We start from the raw sequence: 13707 nt of genomic DNA on the forward strand, positions 1-13707 counted from the left end.
CTTGGCTGATTTCTTTTGATTTTCCCATGATGTCAATCAAAGAGCCACTGAGTTTGAATCTAGGCCTTGAAATACATCCACAGGTACACCTCCAATTGACTAAAATTATGTCAATTAGCCTATCAGAAGCTTCTAAATCCATGACATCATTTTCTGGAATTTTCCAAGCTGTTTAAAGGCACAGTCAACTTAGTGTATGTTAACTTCTGACCCACTGGAATTGTGATACAGTGAATTATAAGTTAAATAATCTATCTGTAAACAATTGTTGGAAAAATTACTTGTGTCATGCGCGAAGTAGATGTCCTAACCGACTTGCCAAAACTATAGTTTGTTAACATGAAATTTGTGGAGTAGTTGAAAAACGAGTTTTAATGACTCCAACCTAAACTTCCGACTTCAACTGTATTCAATGAAAGCCTGAAGGGTTTAACAAGAGATGTTGAGGTCTTTATTTTCAGACATACAGATCTCAATCAGAGATTACTTATAGAGTAAATGCTTGACCAAGTAGACAAACTCAACATGGGAGATTGTTTGTTAAATTGTCCTTATTCTGCAATAGGCTACAGCACAGTTTATCTTCTATCAATACATAATTTCCAATCCCCCACATATGTTTTTTTGTTGTAAATATACACTACAGTTCCAAGGTTTGGGGTCACTTAGAAATGTCCTTGTTTTTGAAAGAAAAGCAAATGTTTTGTCCATTAAAAGAACATCAAATTGATGAGAAATACAGTGTAGACATTGTTAATGTTGTAAATGACTATTGTAGCTGGAAACTGCATATTTTTTATGGAATATCTACATAGGCCTACAGAGGCCCATTATCAGCAACCATCACTCCTGTGTTCCAATGGCACGTTGTGTTAGCCAATCCAAGTTTTACATTTTAAAAGGTTAATTGATCATTAGAAAGCTCTTTTGCAATTCTGTTAGCACAGCTGAAAACTGTTGTCCTGATTTAAAGAAGCAATAAAATTGTCCTTTAGACTAGTTGAGTATCTGGAGCGTCAGCATTTGTGGGTTCGATTACAGGCTCAAAATGGCCAGAAACTAAGAACTTTCTTCTGAAACTCATCAGTCTATTCTTGTTCTAAGAAATGAATGCTATTCCGTCCAAGAAATTGCCAAGTAACTGAAGATCTGGTACAATGCTGTGTACTACTCACAGAACAGAAAAGCGCAAACTGTCTCTCTCCAGAATAGAAAGAGGAGTGGGAGGCTCCGGGGCACAACTGAGCAAGAGGACAAGTACATTATAGTGTATAGTTTGAGAAACAAACGCCTCACAAGTCCTCAACTGGCAGCTTCATTAAATAGTACCCGCAAAACACCGGTCTCAACGTCAACAGTAAAGAGGCGACTCTGTGATGCTGGCCTTCTAGGCAGAGTTCCTCTGTTCTTTTCCCCATCTTAATATTTTATTGGCCAGTCTGAGGTATGGCTTTTTCTTTGCAACTCTGCCTAGAAGGCCAGCATCCCGGAGTCGCCTCTTCACTGTCCACTGTTGACGTTGAGACTGGTGTTTTGCAGGTACTATTTAATGAAGCTGCCGGTACATTTTAACAAACTGAAATATGACATTTCCATAAGCATTCAGACACTTCACTCAGTACTTTGTTGAAGCACCTTTGGCTGCGATTACAGTCTCAAGTCTTCTTGGGTATGATGCTACAAGCTTGGCTCACCTGTATTTGGGAAGTTTATCCCATTCTTCTCTGCACATCCTCTCTATCAGGTTGGATGGGTAGTGTCGCTGCACAGCTATTTTCAGTTCTCTCCAGAGATGTTCGATCGGGTTCAAGTCCGGGTTCTGACTGGGCCACTCAAGGACATTCAGAGTTTGTCCCGAAGCCACTCCTGCATTGTTTTGGCTGTGTGCTTAAGGTTGTTGTCCTTTTGGAAGGCGAACCTTCGCCTCAGTCTGTGGTCCTGAGCGCTCTTGAGCAGGTTTGCATCAAGGATCTCTCTGTACTTTGCTCTGTTCATCTTTCCCTTGATCCTGACAAGAAGTCTCCCAGTCCCTGCCGCTGAAAAACGTCCCCACAGCATGATGCTGCCACCATCATGCTTCACCGTAGGGATGGTGCCAGGTTTCCTCCAGACGTGATGCTTGGAATTCAGTTTCTATCTTGGTTTCATCAGACCAGAGAATCTTTTTTCTTATGGTCTGAGGGTCTTTAGGTGCCTTTTGACAAACTCCAAGTGGGCTGTCATGTGCCTTTTACTGAGGAGTGGCTTCCGTCTGGTCACTCTACCATAAAGGCCTGATTGGTGGAGTGCTGCAGAGATGGTTGTCCTTCTGGAAGGTTCTCCCATCTCCACAGGGGAACTCTGAAGCTCTATCAGAGTGACCATCGGGTTCTTGGTCACCTCCCTGACCAAGGCCCTACTCCAACGATTTCTCAGTTTGGCCGAGAAGAGTCTTGGTGGTTCCAAACTTCTTCCATTTAAGAATTATGGAGGCCACTGTTTTCTTGGGGACCTTCAATGCTGCTGTAATGTACCCTTCCCCAGATCTGTGCCATGACACAATCCTGTCTCGGAGCTCTACGGACAATTCCTTTGACCGTATGGCTTGGTTTTTGCTCTGACATGCACTGTCAACTGTGGGACCTTATATAGACAGGTGTGAGCCTTTCCAAATCATGTCCAATAAATAGAATTTACCATAGGTGGACTCCAATCATGCACCTGAGCTCAAATTCAAGTCTCTTAGCAAGGAGTCTGAATACTTATGTAAATAAGATATTTCTGTTTTCTAAAAACCTGTTTTCATTTGTCATTATGGGGTATCGTGTGTAGATTGATGAAGATTTTATTTTTTATTTTTGTCCATTTTAGAATAAGGCTGTAACGTAACAAAGTGGAAAGAGTCAAGGGGTGTGAATACTTTCCGACTGCACTGTATATATTTCAGGAAATGTGCATAGTGAACTCGTACACATTGTTAATACGTAAATAGAATGCACTATTTCAGAAAGTGACCTACCTCTTGCATGTCAATTTCAGACTGGGTAGAATTGATGTTCGCAATCTCCTCCTATCTGCAAGTTTAGCCAATGACATACCATCTTATTGACATCTGACTTGAACCAACCAATAAAAATACATAAACATTTAATACATAACAACCCTGTTACACACCTACAGCTGTATGGCTGTTTAATTTTTGTGATAATACAGAAGGTATGTGTATCTCTGGTTTGGCCTTGTAGGCTATAGAGCTGGATTAGGCATTTAGAAGAGCTTGGATTTCTCCTTGTTAGTTCTGCTACCTACTGTAGACAGACCATTTTCCGCTTTGCTCTGTTAATTACTCTGCCAATGTGACCCTGGCTCTGGCCTATCTTCATCACACCCCCATCAGAGATAACTTGGATATGCTTTTCTCCAGACAGATTGAAGTTTCCTGAGCCGTTACCAGAGTAATCCCTAATGGCAAAATGAAAGTTCTGGCTACATGTCTGTAGCAGACACGTTTTCAATCTGCCAGATTCTCGGCGTGTCTCAGGCCAAGAGTAGAGCAGAGCTCAGGCTCAACATCTGCAACACATTATTGAGATGTTCCTGTGTTCTTCTCGAGTCTATCCTCCAGATTCATATTCAGCCATTTGGAGCCTGACGTTATTAATCTCTTATTAAGGTAAATAAAGGCTAGTTGAGTCAGAGTACATTTTTCGATGAGAGGTACTAATCGTTTTCAACGCCTTCTCCTGCCCCGACAAGACCACAAGGGAAATTTCACTTCAATCTTGTTAAAAGTGAGGTTTTGTTTTATTTTCACAGTAATGGAAAAATAACAAAATTGACAAAGTTAAAGATGTTTGGCTTGTTGCTCCATATCAGATGGATTTATTAGTCTTCATGAAAATGACAAACAATGCTTCAAACAAACTTATTGAAAAAAAGCATGTGTTCACTAATTAAAGACAATAACCATGCTGGGCCCTGTTTCCTACAAGCATTTTAATACTACATTCATTGTTAGAACCTTCGTAGGAGCATCGTTAAATGTCTGAGATGATTCCCAAAACCATCGTTATTAACGTTGCACTTGAAAACGCTCATAATCCAACGCCTGGCTTAGACACTACATCTCAGTGCTAGAGGTGTCACTACAGACCCTGGTTCGATTCCAGGCTGTTTCACAGCGGTCTAAGACACTACATTTCAGTGCTAGAGGTGTCACTACAGACACCCTGGTTCCATTCCAGGCTGTATCACAGCGGTCTAAGACACTACATCTCAGTGCTAGAGGTGTCACTACAGACACCCTGGTTCCATTCCAGGCTGTATCACAGTGGTCTAAGACACTGCATCTCAGTGCTAGAGGTGTCACTACAGACACCCTGGTTCCATTCCAGGCTGTATCACAGCGGTCTAAAACACTACATCTCAGTGCTAGAGGTGTCACTACAGACACCCTGGTTCCATTCCAGGCTGTATCACAGCGGTCTAAGACACTACATCTCAGTGCTAGAGGTGTCACTACAGACACCCTGGTTCCATTCCAGGCTGTATCACAGCGGTCTAAGACACTACATCTCAGTGCTAGAGGTGTCACTACAGACACCCTGGTTCCATTCCAGGCTGTATCACAGCGGTCTAAGACACTACATCTCAGTGCTAGAGGTGTCACTACAGACACCCTGGTTCCATTCCAGGCCGTATCACAGCGGTCTAAGACACTGCATCTCAGTGCTAGAGGTGTCACTACAGACACCCTGGTTCCATTCCAGGCTGTATCACAGCGGTCTAAGACACTACATCTCAGTGCTAGAGGTGTCACTACAGACACCCTGGTTCCATTCCAGGCTGTATCACAGCGGTCTAAGACACTACATCTCAGTGCTAGAGGTGTCACTACAGACACCCTGGTTCCATTCCAGGCTGTATCACAGCGGTCTAAGACACTACATCTCAGTGCTAGAGGTGTCACTACAGACACCCTGGTTCCATTCCAGGCTGTATCACAGCGGTCTAAGACACTACATCTCAGTGCTAGAGGTGTCACTACAGACACCCTGGTTCCATTCCAGGCTGTATCACAGCGGTCTAAGACACTGCATCTCAGTGCTAGAGGCGTCACAACAGACCCTGGTTCGATTCCAGGTTGTATCACAACTGGCCGTGATTTGGAGTCCCATAGGGCGGTGAACAATTGGCCCAGCGTGGTCTGGGTTAGGGTTTGGCCGGGGTAGGCCGTCATTGTAAATAAGAATTTGTTCTTAACTGATTTGCCTAGTTAAATAAAAGTTAAATAAATCATTAAAAGCTCATCGTTAAATGCTATCTCCACTAATCATACAATCACATGATTTATCCGTCTCTCTGTGACCGCCGATAACTCCAGAACAAAGTTGACTACAAATACAGAGTTGCCAATGTCTTTGCAATTTATACAAACAAGAGACGTATAAAATATGCTTCAAATGAAACCAAGCCATGGTAAATATGGTTAGAATTATAGGAAATTAGCTAGTGCCATGCTCTTATGAACTGAACCACGTACAGGATCACTACTATACATACTGTACGTAAGTACAATACTGTGGTGCTGGCCATCCAGTCACGTTTGCTCACGCACAACACGACAATCCCCACAATGCAATACTGTAAAATACAATACACGATTACAATACAGGTGGATGATATTTTTGTATATGTATATTTGGATACCCATTAGCTGACGTCAGTGGTGACAGCTAGTCTTACTGGGGTCCGACACATGACGAAAATGACATTACAGACAAAATGCTTCACAATTTATTGCCATCCTCATCAGCGAACCACCCACCTTCAGGCCATGGATGAGGCATACAATGATTTCCATCCAGACCTATGTTAGGCTTAGATTCGCAATTTTTTTCCCACGTGCATGAACAATGAGGATATTTTTCTGTGGCTTTGATGAAAACCTATGGACAAATGATCAAGACACGGCTCAAATTACTGCCTGCTAAACAAATTTTCTTTCTTTCATTTATTTTGTTTTGATTACATTTGAAAGATGCCTTCAATGATCACACCTTTGATCACACATGGGATAGAAATGATGGAAATGTGATGTTTAGTCATTTTTAATGGGTAGTGCTAGTGTAATACTTCATGTGAAAACAGTGGAATGTACTGTAATTTACAAGACTGTAGTATACTACATTCAAGGACAATTAATTGGTTGTTAAAAGAACTACCGTTTTATTTATTTTTTGCTTTGGTACTATGTTCACAAGTATGTGTTGAATTTTCTAAACTCCAAACTGGTAACACTTGTAACACAGCCAGTCTTACATTCAAAACCTTTCATTGTGCATTCTTTTTGTTTGTAGACATCTCTCACCAAATATACGTTTAATGTGAAATATAATGAATACATTGGTTCAATCACCAAAACACAACATAATGATATCTTCTCAATGTACAGTTTTAATTTTGGATACATGTTTACTGTGGGGGTGGGACTTTCTGGATTGTTTGCGTGTTGGTAATGTATTGTATTGATATTGTATTACTGCACTGTAGGAACTAGAAACATAAGCATGTCACTGCACCTGCTGTAACATCTGCTAATCTGTGTACACAACCAATGCACTTGAATTTGATTAGTTACATACAGTACATCTCTCAGATTTTTTTTTTCAATATACTGTGAATTTAAATCATATTAGTCATCATCATAGCAATACTTTTGAGTATACAATATATAATATTTATGTTTCTAATTTACAGACATACATTTTCATGATGTAGTTCTCATAATCTGTACTAGACAAGCCAGTTGGCATGTTAAATCTACAGGTTTACCAAACGGTTAGGTGATCCTCAATTAAGAGCAATTAGGTTAAGTAATAGTACAAGTAATAGTACTCTTTAACAAAAGAGAAAAGAATCATATCAAAAGTAATGTGAGAATTGCATTGTGAATGGCAAGTACTTTATATGAACATGTATTGCAATATGAAACATGTATTTCTAGATGAAACACTGATTAAGTTTGGTGAAAAAGTGACTGTATGATTTTGTGTGTTATACTTAATCAATTGAAAATGTGCTTAAAGTTTTGAAACAAGTGCTTTTTGAGTTTTGTACTAACAGTTGTGAAAATGTACAACATACTTGAGGAAATTCCACCAAAACAATGTACAAGATGTAATTATGTTGTGTTTTGGTGATTAAACCTATGTGTGGTGAAAGATGTCTACAAACAAAAAATAATGCACAAAACTAATACACTGAGTCAAGCCATCTCAACCTTATCTGTGGTCTATGAACCCCTCATCATCCCTTGTCTAACCACCAGCCATGTCTCTCTCTCCTGGTGTGTGTGTGTGTGTGTGTGTGTGTGTGTGTGTGTGTGTGTGTGTGTGTGTGTGTGTGTGTGTGTGTGTGTGTGTGTGTGTGTGTGTGTGTGTGTGTGTGTGTGTGTGTGTGTGTGTGTGTGTGTGTGTGTGTGTGTGTGTGTGTGTGTGTGTGTTTCAGTGGACGAGACACTGGTGAGACTGGTGAATGGATCAGGCCCTCACGAGGGGAGAGTGGAGGTGTTCCATGAGAGGCGCTGGGGAACGGTGTGTGACGACGTCTGGGACAAGAAGGACGGTGACGTGGTCTGCAGGATGCTTGGCTACACAGGGGCCTTCGAGATCCATAAAACAGGCCGGTTTGGACAAGGTAACCCAGCTAGCACATTTGGTTCCTTTGAAGTTGTGGGAATGTAAGTTGAGCTTTACTTCACTTTACTGACTTCATTGTCCTCATGGGGAAATTTTGTTGCAGTGTCATGTACACGTTTAAAGTGGCGTTTAAGTACAAAACAAATTGACAATACAACTTTCATAACAATTACAGTACATACCAATAAAAATAAACTAGCCTGCTGGCCTTACTGAGTCGATAGGAACATTAGCCCGAGCAATTTCGGAGGGATATCACACCTGGCACAAATGATTTGCTTTGTTTTTCCTGCCGAGGGGTGCCCTATCTCTGCATCCAGAGGGGAGTAGTTCAAAGTCCGGGTACACGGGGTGGCTTGGGTCAAAAATGATTTAGATTTTGGGTCTAAAATTATTTAGATTTTTGGTTTCCCATTAGTTCTGAGAACGAAGCCATACATTTCCTGAACGGTAAAACTGAAGGTGTTTAAACGTTCTGAGAACAGATGTAAATATGTTGCCTGTTCCTGGAACGTACATTTTTAGGTTGCAGGGAGGTTCTGATAACGTTTTACTATGGTCCCCTGAAAGTTTTCCTCTGAGGTTTTATTAACGTTCTGAGATTGGACAAGATAGGTTACTTTGAGGTTTTTTAATAACTTCCTTAAACTGTCACTGAATGTTTCAATAAGACTTTATAACATTGCTAGATTAGTTTGGGTTGACTGTTTTGAACTCCAAACACAGGACACAAGAAAATTAATTTGCTTAGGCATTAATCATGCAAAAAAATGTCTTTATTATTGTGGCATGGCATCAGTGAGATTCAAACCTTTGATCTTCTGTTCTCTAACCATGGAATTAGCTCACTGTGCCACCAGGATGGAGCTAGCATCAGGAGTTGCAACATAAATTATTTTCCCATAGTTTCATTCTGAACAAAACCATTTTTCTTTTTGTTGTGTTCCACTGTTCCGACCTGCAAAATAAAGTTTTGAACTGGTTCGAATGCCAAAAAAGTACCTGTTTATATCGTTCTTTCGGTTCCTTTTTAAACCTCTGAAATCATTTTTTATTTTTATTACATTAGCTCGAGATTAAATTACTTCACCAATCAGTGCAGATAGTGCAGCTTGCTATGGAGCGGGCAAGCTATAGTTATTTTAGCCTAAGCAGCCGATAGTGCCTGGGTGCTATCAGCTGTCTAAGCTATAGTTGTTTACATGCACAATGGACCACCATGTGTAGTGAGCGAGATACGACTGAAATTTTGCAGGTGGGGAGAGAGCGAGAGAGTGGAGGAGGAGGCTTGGCTTGAAGTGCTGGGCATCTTGTTATGACATGCATTATCTGAATTAGGCCTACGGAGGAGAGGCTTCTATGGAGGAACTTTGTATGTCTTTGAACTTCCGAGAGCTAGCTAGCTAACTGACTTGTGTGTGCAGAGAGGCACCAGAATTTAAAACAGTTAATAAATCCAAGGTGAAACGTGATAACTATAATGCCCGTAACTAGCATTGGAAAAGGTCATCCATTCTTCTCCAATTAAACATCTCTCCCTAATTTCTGAATCACGCTTGTAAATTCAGTAGGCTACAGTTGTCACGCCCTGACCGTAGATTGCTTTGTATGTTTCTATTTTTAGTTTGGTCAGGGTGTGATGTGGGTGGGTATTCTATGTTTTTGCTCTAGGTTTGTATTTCTGTGTTTGGCCTGGTATGGTTCCCAATCAGAGGCAGCTGTCAATCGTTGTCTCTGATTGAGAACCATACTTAGGCAGCCTGGTTTCGCCCTTGAGTTGTGGGTAGTTGTTTTCTGTCTCTGTGTTTGCACCAGACAGAACTGTTTCGTGTTGGTCTATTTTTTGTTATTTTGGTCTTATTTTGTTCTGAATTTAATAAATATGAACATGGACACTTACCACGCTGCATATTGGTCCGATCCCTCCTACTCCTCCTCAGACGAAGAGGACAGCCGTTACAACAGTAGCTTAGGCTTCGGAGGGGGGGGGGGGGGGGGGGCACGTTGCCTACACACACAGGTACTGGCCAATATTTTCAGCTAGCAGGCAGACACTGGACTAAGTTTCTAAGTGACAGCGTGAGGGCTTTGGCATAGGCACCTTGTTACGTTATTTGTGGGACAAAAACAATATGTCTGGAATCTAAAACAATGTCATTAACTAGTTACCATGCTTTTAAAATAATGGTTCTGTTCCGGAACAGTATAGATCACTTTCCTTCCCATTTCTGATTCTGTTCATCAAATGTTTTTGTTCTTTTCAGGTTTTCTGTTCTGTTCCCAGAAACGGTTCCAACCCCTGGCTAGCATGTCATGTTTTTTTTACTCCTACAAAGCAATTCATTTTAGTCTATTCAAACAGACCCCATTTCATAGGAAACAAGCTCTCATTCAGATCAGGGTCATTTAGTGGACCTGAACACACTTAACAAGATAGAGAATAGAGAGAGTTTTGTTGATGCTGAGAAAGGAATGTATATGTTTTTAAATAACATTCTTAGAACGTTCTTTGAACGTTACTAATGTTTTCTTGTGGTTTTTACATTTTACAGAAAGTTTTTTTCATGTTCTGAGAACATTACTTTAAATAGAACCATGAGAAAACTGACAGAAAACATTATGCTAAATACTGAAATTCCCATTTGAAGAACGTTGTTTCTTAACGTTCTCAGAACAAATTGAGAACGGAACATTACTTTAAATAGAACCACGAGGAAACCTGGTGGAAACGTTATGCTTAAAATATTGAAATTCCCACAGGAGAATGTTGTTTCTTAATGTTCTCTGAACTATTTGAGAACATTCCCAATGTCAAGCCAGTTGGAGAACATTCATAGAACTGTAATGTAATCCAATATAAACATGTTTGAACTTTTCGGAAACGTTCTGTTAACGTAATGAAATACCAAGAAAATAACAGTATTTTGTCAAGTTCCTTAAATGTTCCAAAGCCAAACAACTATCCTGCACAATTCCCAGAACATTGTGGGAAGGTTGTATGGTTATTTTGCATAGGACAACCACACTCTCACCAAGCTCTAAGAAACATATGGTTCTCAGAACATTATGTGCTAGCTGGGAAGCCACTTTGCAGTTTATCTCCATCTAGTTAGTAACTAACTACAGTACAGACTGTGATAAATGTGTTTCAGGGTGTTGGATTATGATTTTTATCATTTGTTTTTGTAATTATACTTTTTTATGGTGGGTATTAGTGCACACAGCAGTAGAATACTACTGAGATTCATATAAGTTTATATGGAAAAATCATAGGAGCCAGATGCCATCAAAAAAGTCCCAGTGGTAATATCTGTTTCCTCTATGACCTTTTTTCAACAACTACCATTACATCACACACACACACACACACACACACACACACACACACACACACACACACACACACACACACACACACACACACACACACACACACACACACACACACACACACACACACACACACACACACACACACACCTCTGTTAGGTCCAATCAACATATTGTGGTGTATTAATATTATTTGTTTCTGGGAATACTTATTCCAAGAGCCATGCTTTAAAATGTATTATAATTCACATTGGCTTTTGAGGGCGTATGTTATTTGAGGACGAATGAAACAATTGTAAATGTGTCTTTCATAGACCCCATTTGTGAGGCTATGTTTTCTTTTCAAGTTTGCTTCATATTCATGCTGCACTCAAGATGTTTCAGTTATTCAATGTAATGTAGTTGGTTGTGCTATGACTTGGAGTCGGCACGTTAGCACTTTATGGTGCTAAATGTGGTAGAAAGACCTTTGAGCAGAACTCTGATCATACACACTGTGTTCGCCAACATTCAAAGGGAAAATATTGCTCACACCTAAAGTTCAAAATGTTTCTGTGAACAAAAGGATAGAGTAGATAGACAATAGGCCAGGCCTTCGTGATTGTGGTCTGTCCTCAACAATACCGTTGGTCATAAAGTATATGGAAAACAATATGGTATGATATTTACTTACACATCCTGTTCTTAAACATGAGAGGGACAGGACTCATTTGAACATTAGGGATACTACTTCTTTGGAGCCAAGACACACAATGATAGATAACATTGCTGAAATTGAGACATTACTACCAAACAACACAAAGAATTCTCATTACAGACTTCTATTTGTACACTATATCAGACCAGCTCTGACGTTAAATAGTTTGATGGTCTAGTCTGCTGGCTCCAACTAGAGCAGGATATATTGATGTTATATTGGCCTCTAATAGTCTTTCATCAAGTCTGCCTATGAATCCTCTCACCCCGTGCACAGCCTCTGATTGGTCTATGGAAGGAAGCCCTCATGCATATCTGTAAACTCTCATCATAGAGTAAAATAAATGAACGTCTGATTCAGGTTTATAAAAACCATATTGTGCTTTTTGAGCTTGTTATTTTGTCAGCATTCAAATATAACCCTGATGAAATCTGATTCAAATGTGGAGTAAGACAGACATGCTTATGCTAATGTAACTTTGTGGGAACCTTTGTTGGGACAGAGACATTCATATGACATATTGCATCTTAAAAACATATATTATGTGGATTGGTTTGATATACTGTTTATCTGTGTGGTTTTCTTGCATGTATATTAGACCTTGTTGTTATAGATCAAACCAAGTTGGGTTATGTTAGGCATATATTTAAGATCCTATGTCTTTGAATTATGTTAGTGAACTTCTCAAACCTGCTTATTTAGCAAGTAAAATAATTTAGATCCCAAAAAGAGCACAGTGGTAGAACAATAGACAGAGTGTAAAAGCATCCAGCCCTCAAGCACACAAATGCATTCCCATCAGATTTACATACTGATTGATGACGTGACCTTTCTTCTCAAAGCGCATGATGAATCATTGTCCCAAGTCTACCATTGTAACTCCAAACTCATCATGAACACTGGAATTCCTAAGGTGCTTTTATACATTGTATATTCATTTTGCACATCATTCTTCAGACAGCAACAATTCATTAAGCCATCCCGGAGATCTTGACTGGGTCTTGAAATCATTTTAATTTGGATCAAGAAGCAGGCGCTGGGGGGTGTTGTCATGTTTGTTTGTCGGCCTCCCAGCTCTGTCTTCAATGTAATTGATACAACAATAAACCCCAGTTTCAGACAGAGGTTCCATGCCAGAGGTCCCCTCTGGTGGTGCTTAGCTACCCTAGCTGATGCCTGTGGACGGGAGACGCCAGTCTCCAGAACCTCTGTGTTTGTGGAGACGGCGTGCTCTCATCCCTCTGCCAGATATCTGCCTCACATTAATGCTTCCAAGAGCTCTCAGAGGAGACTCGTGTGATGAATTACTCAGCAGACTGAGGGGCTAGGAGAGGAGCCTGAGTATGGCCAGACTAGACTCTGCTATCACAGTCTCTTCACTTCAGATAAAGGCTGTGATTTGAGAGAAAGAATAGAACATCAGAGCCTGATACTTGGCTGGCCCCATGCAACTCTCTTTTTAACATCAGCTATCAGAGCAGCTAACCGATCACTGTACATAGCCAATCTGTAAATAGCACACCCAACTACCTCACCCCCATATTATTACTTACCCGCTTGCTGTTTTGCACCCCAGTATCTCTACTTGCACATCATCATCTGCACATCTATCACTCCAGTACTAATTCTAAATTGAAATTATTTTGCCTCTATGGCCTATTTATTGCCTACCTCCCTACTCTTCTACACTTGCACACACTGTACAAAGATTCTTTCTATTGTGTTATTAACTGTACATTTGTTTATGTGTAACTCTGTGTTGTTTGATTTTGTCGCACTGCTTTGCTTTATCTTGGCCAGGTTGCAGTTGTAAATGAAAACTTGTTCTCAACTGGCCTACCTGGTTAAATAAATAAAGGTGAAATAAAAAATATGAAAAATGTCTTAGAAAAAATCCTCTAAATCCCTCCTTTATAATCTCAGTTGAAAATCATATGTTTCTGTAAGTACTGGAGTGACCTGCATTGTCAGGTAAATCTTGACTAAAGTGTTTCCTCTCTC

General features: G+C 40.2%; 1 protein-coding gene across 1 annotated transcript in view; it reads left to right on the forward strand.

Moving 5' to 3' along the window:
• LOC109900746 (scavenger receptor class A member 5-like) overlaps nt 1-13707 on the forward strand; it is a 66018-nt gene that overhangs the window by 49153 nt on the left and 3158 nt on the right. The window contains exon 8 of the mRNA XM_020496534.2: nt 7489-7677. Within this exon, the coding sequence (XP_020352123.1) occupies nt 7489-7677 (189 nt within the window). The remainder of the gene's footprint in view (nt 1-7488; nt 7678-13707) is intronic.

Source organism: Oncorhynchus kisutch, linkage group LG12 (assembly GCF_002021735.2).
Source record: "Oncorhynchus kisutch isolate 150728-3 linkage group LG12, Okis_V2, whole genome shotgun sequence".
Lineage (NCBI taxonomy): Eukaryota > Metazoa > Chordata > Actinopteri > Salmoniformes > Salmonidae > Oncorhynchus > Oncorhynchus kisutch.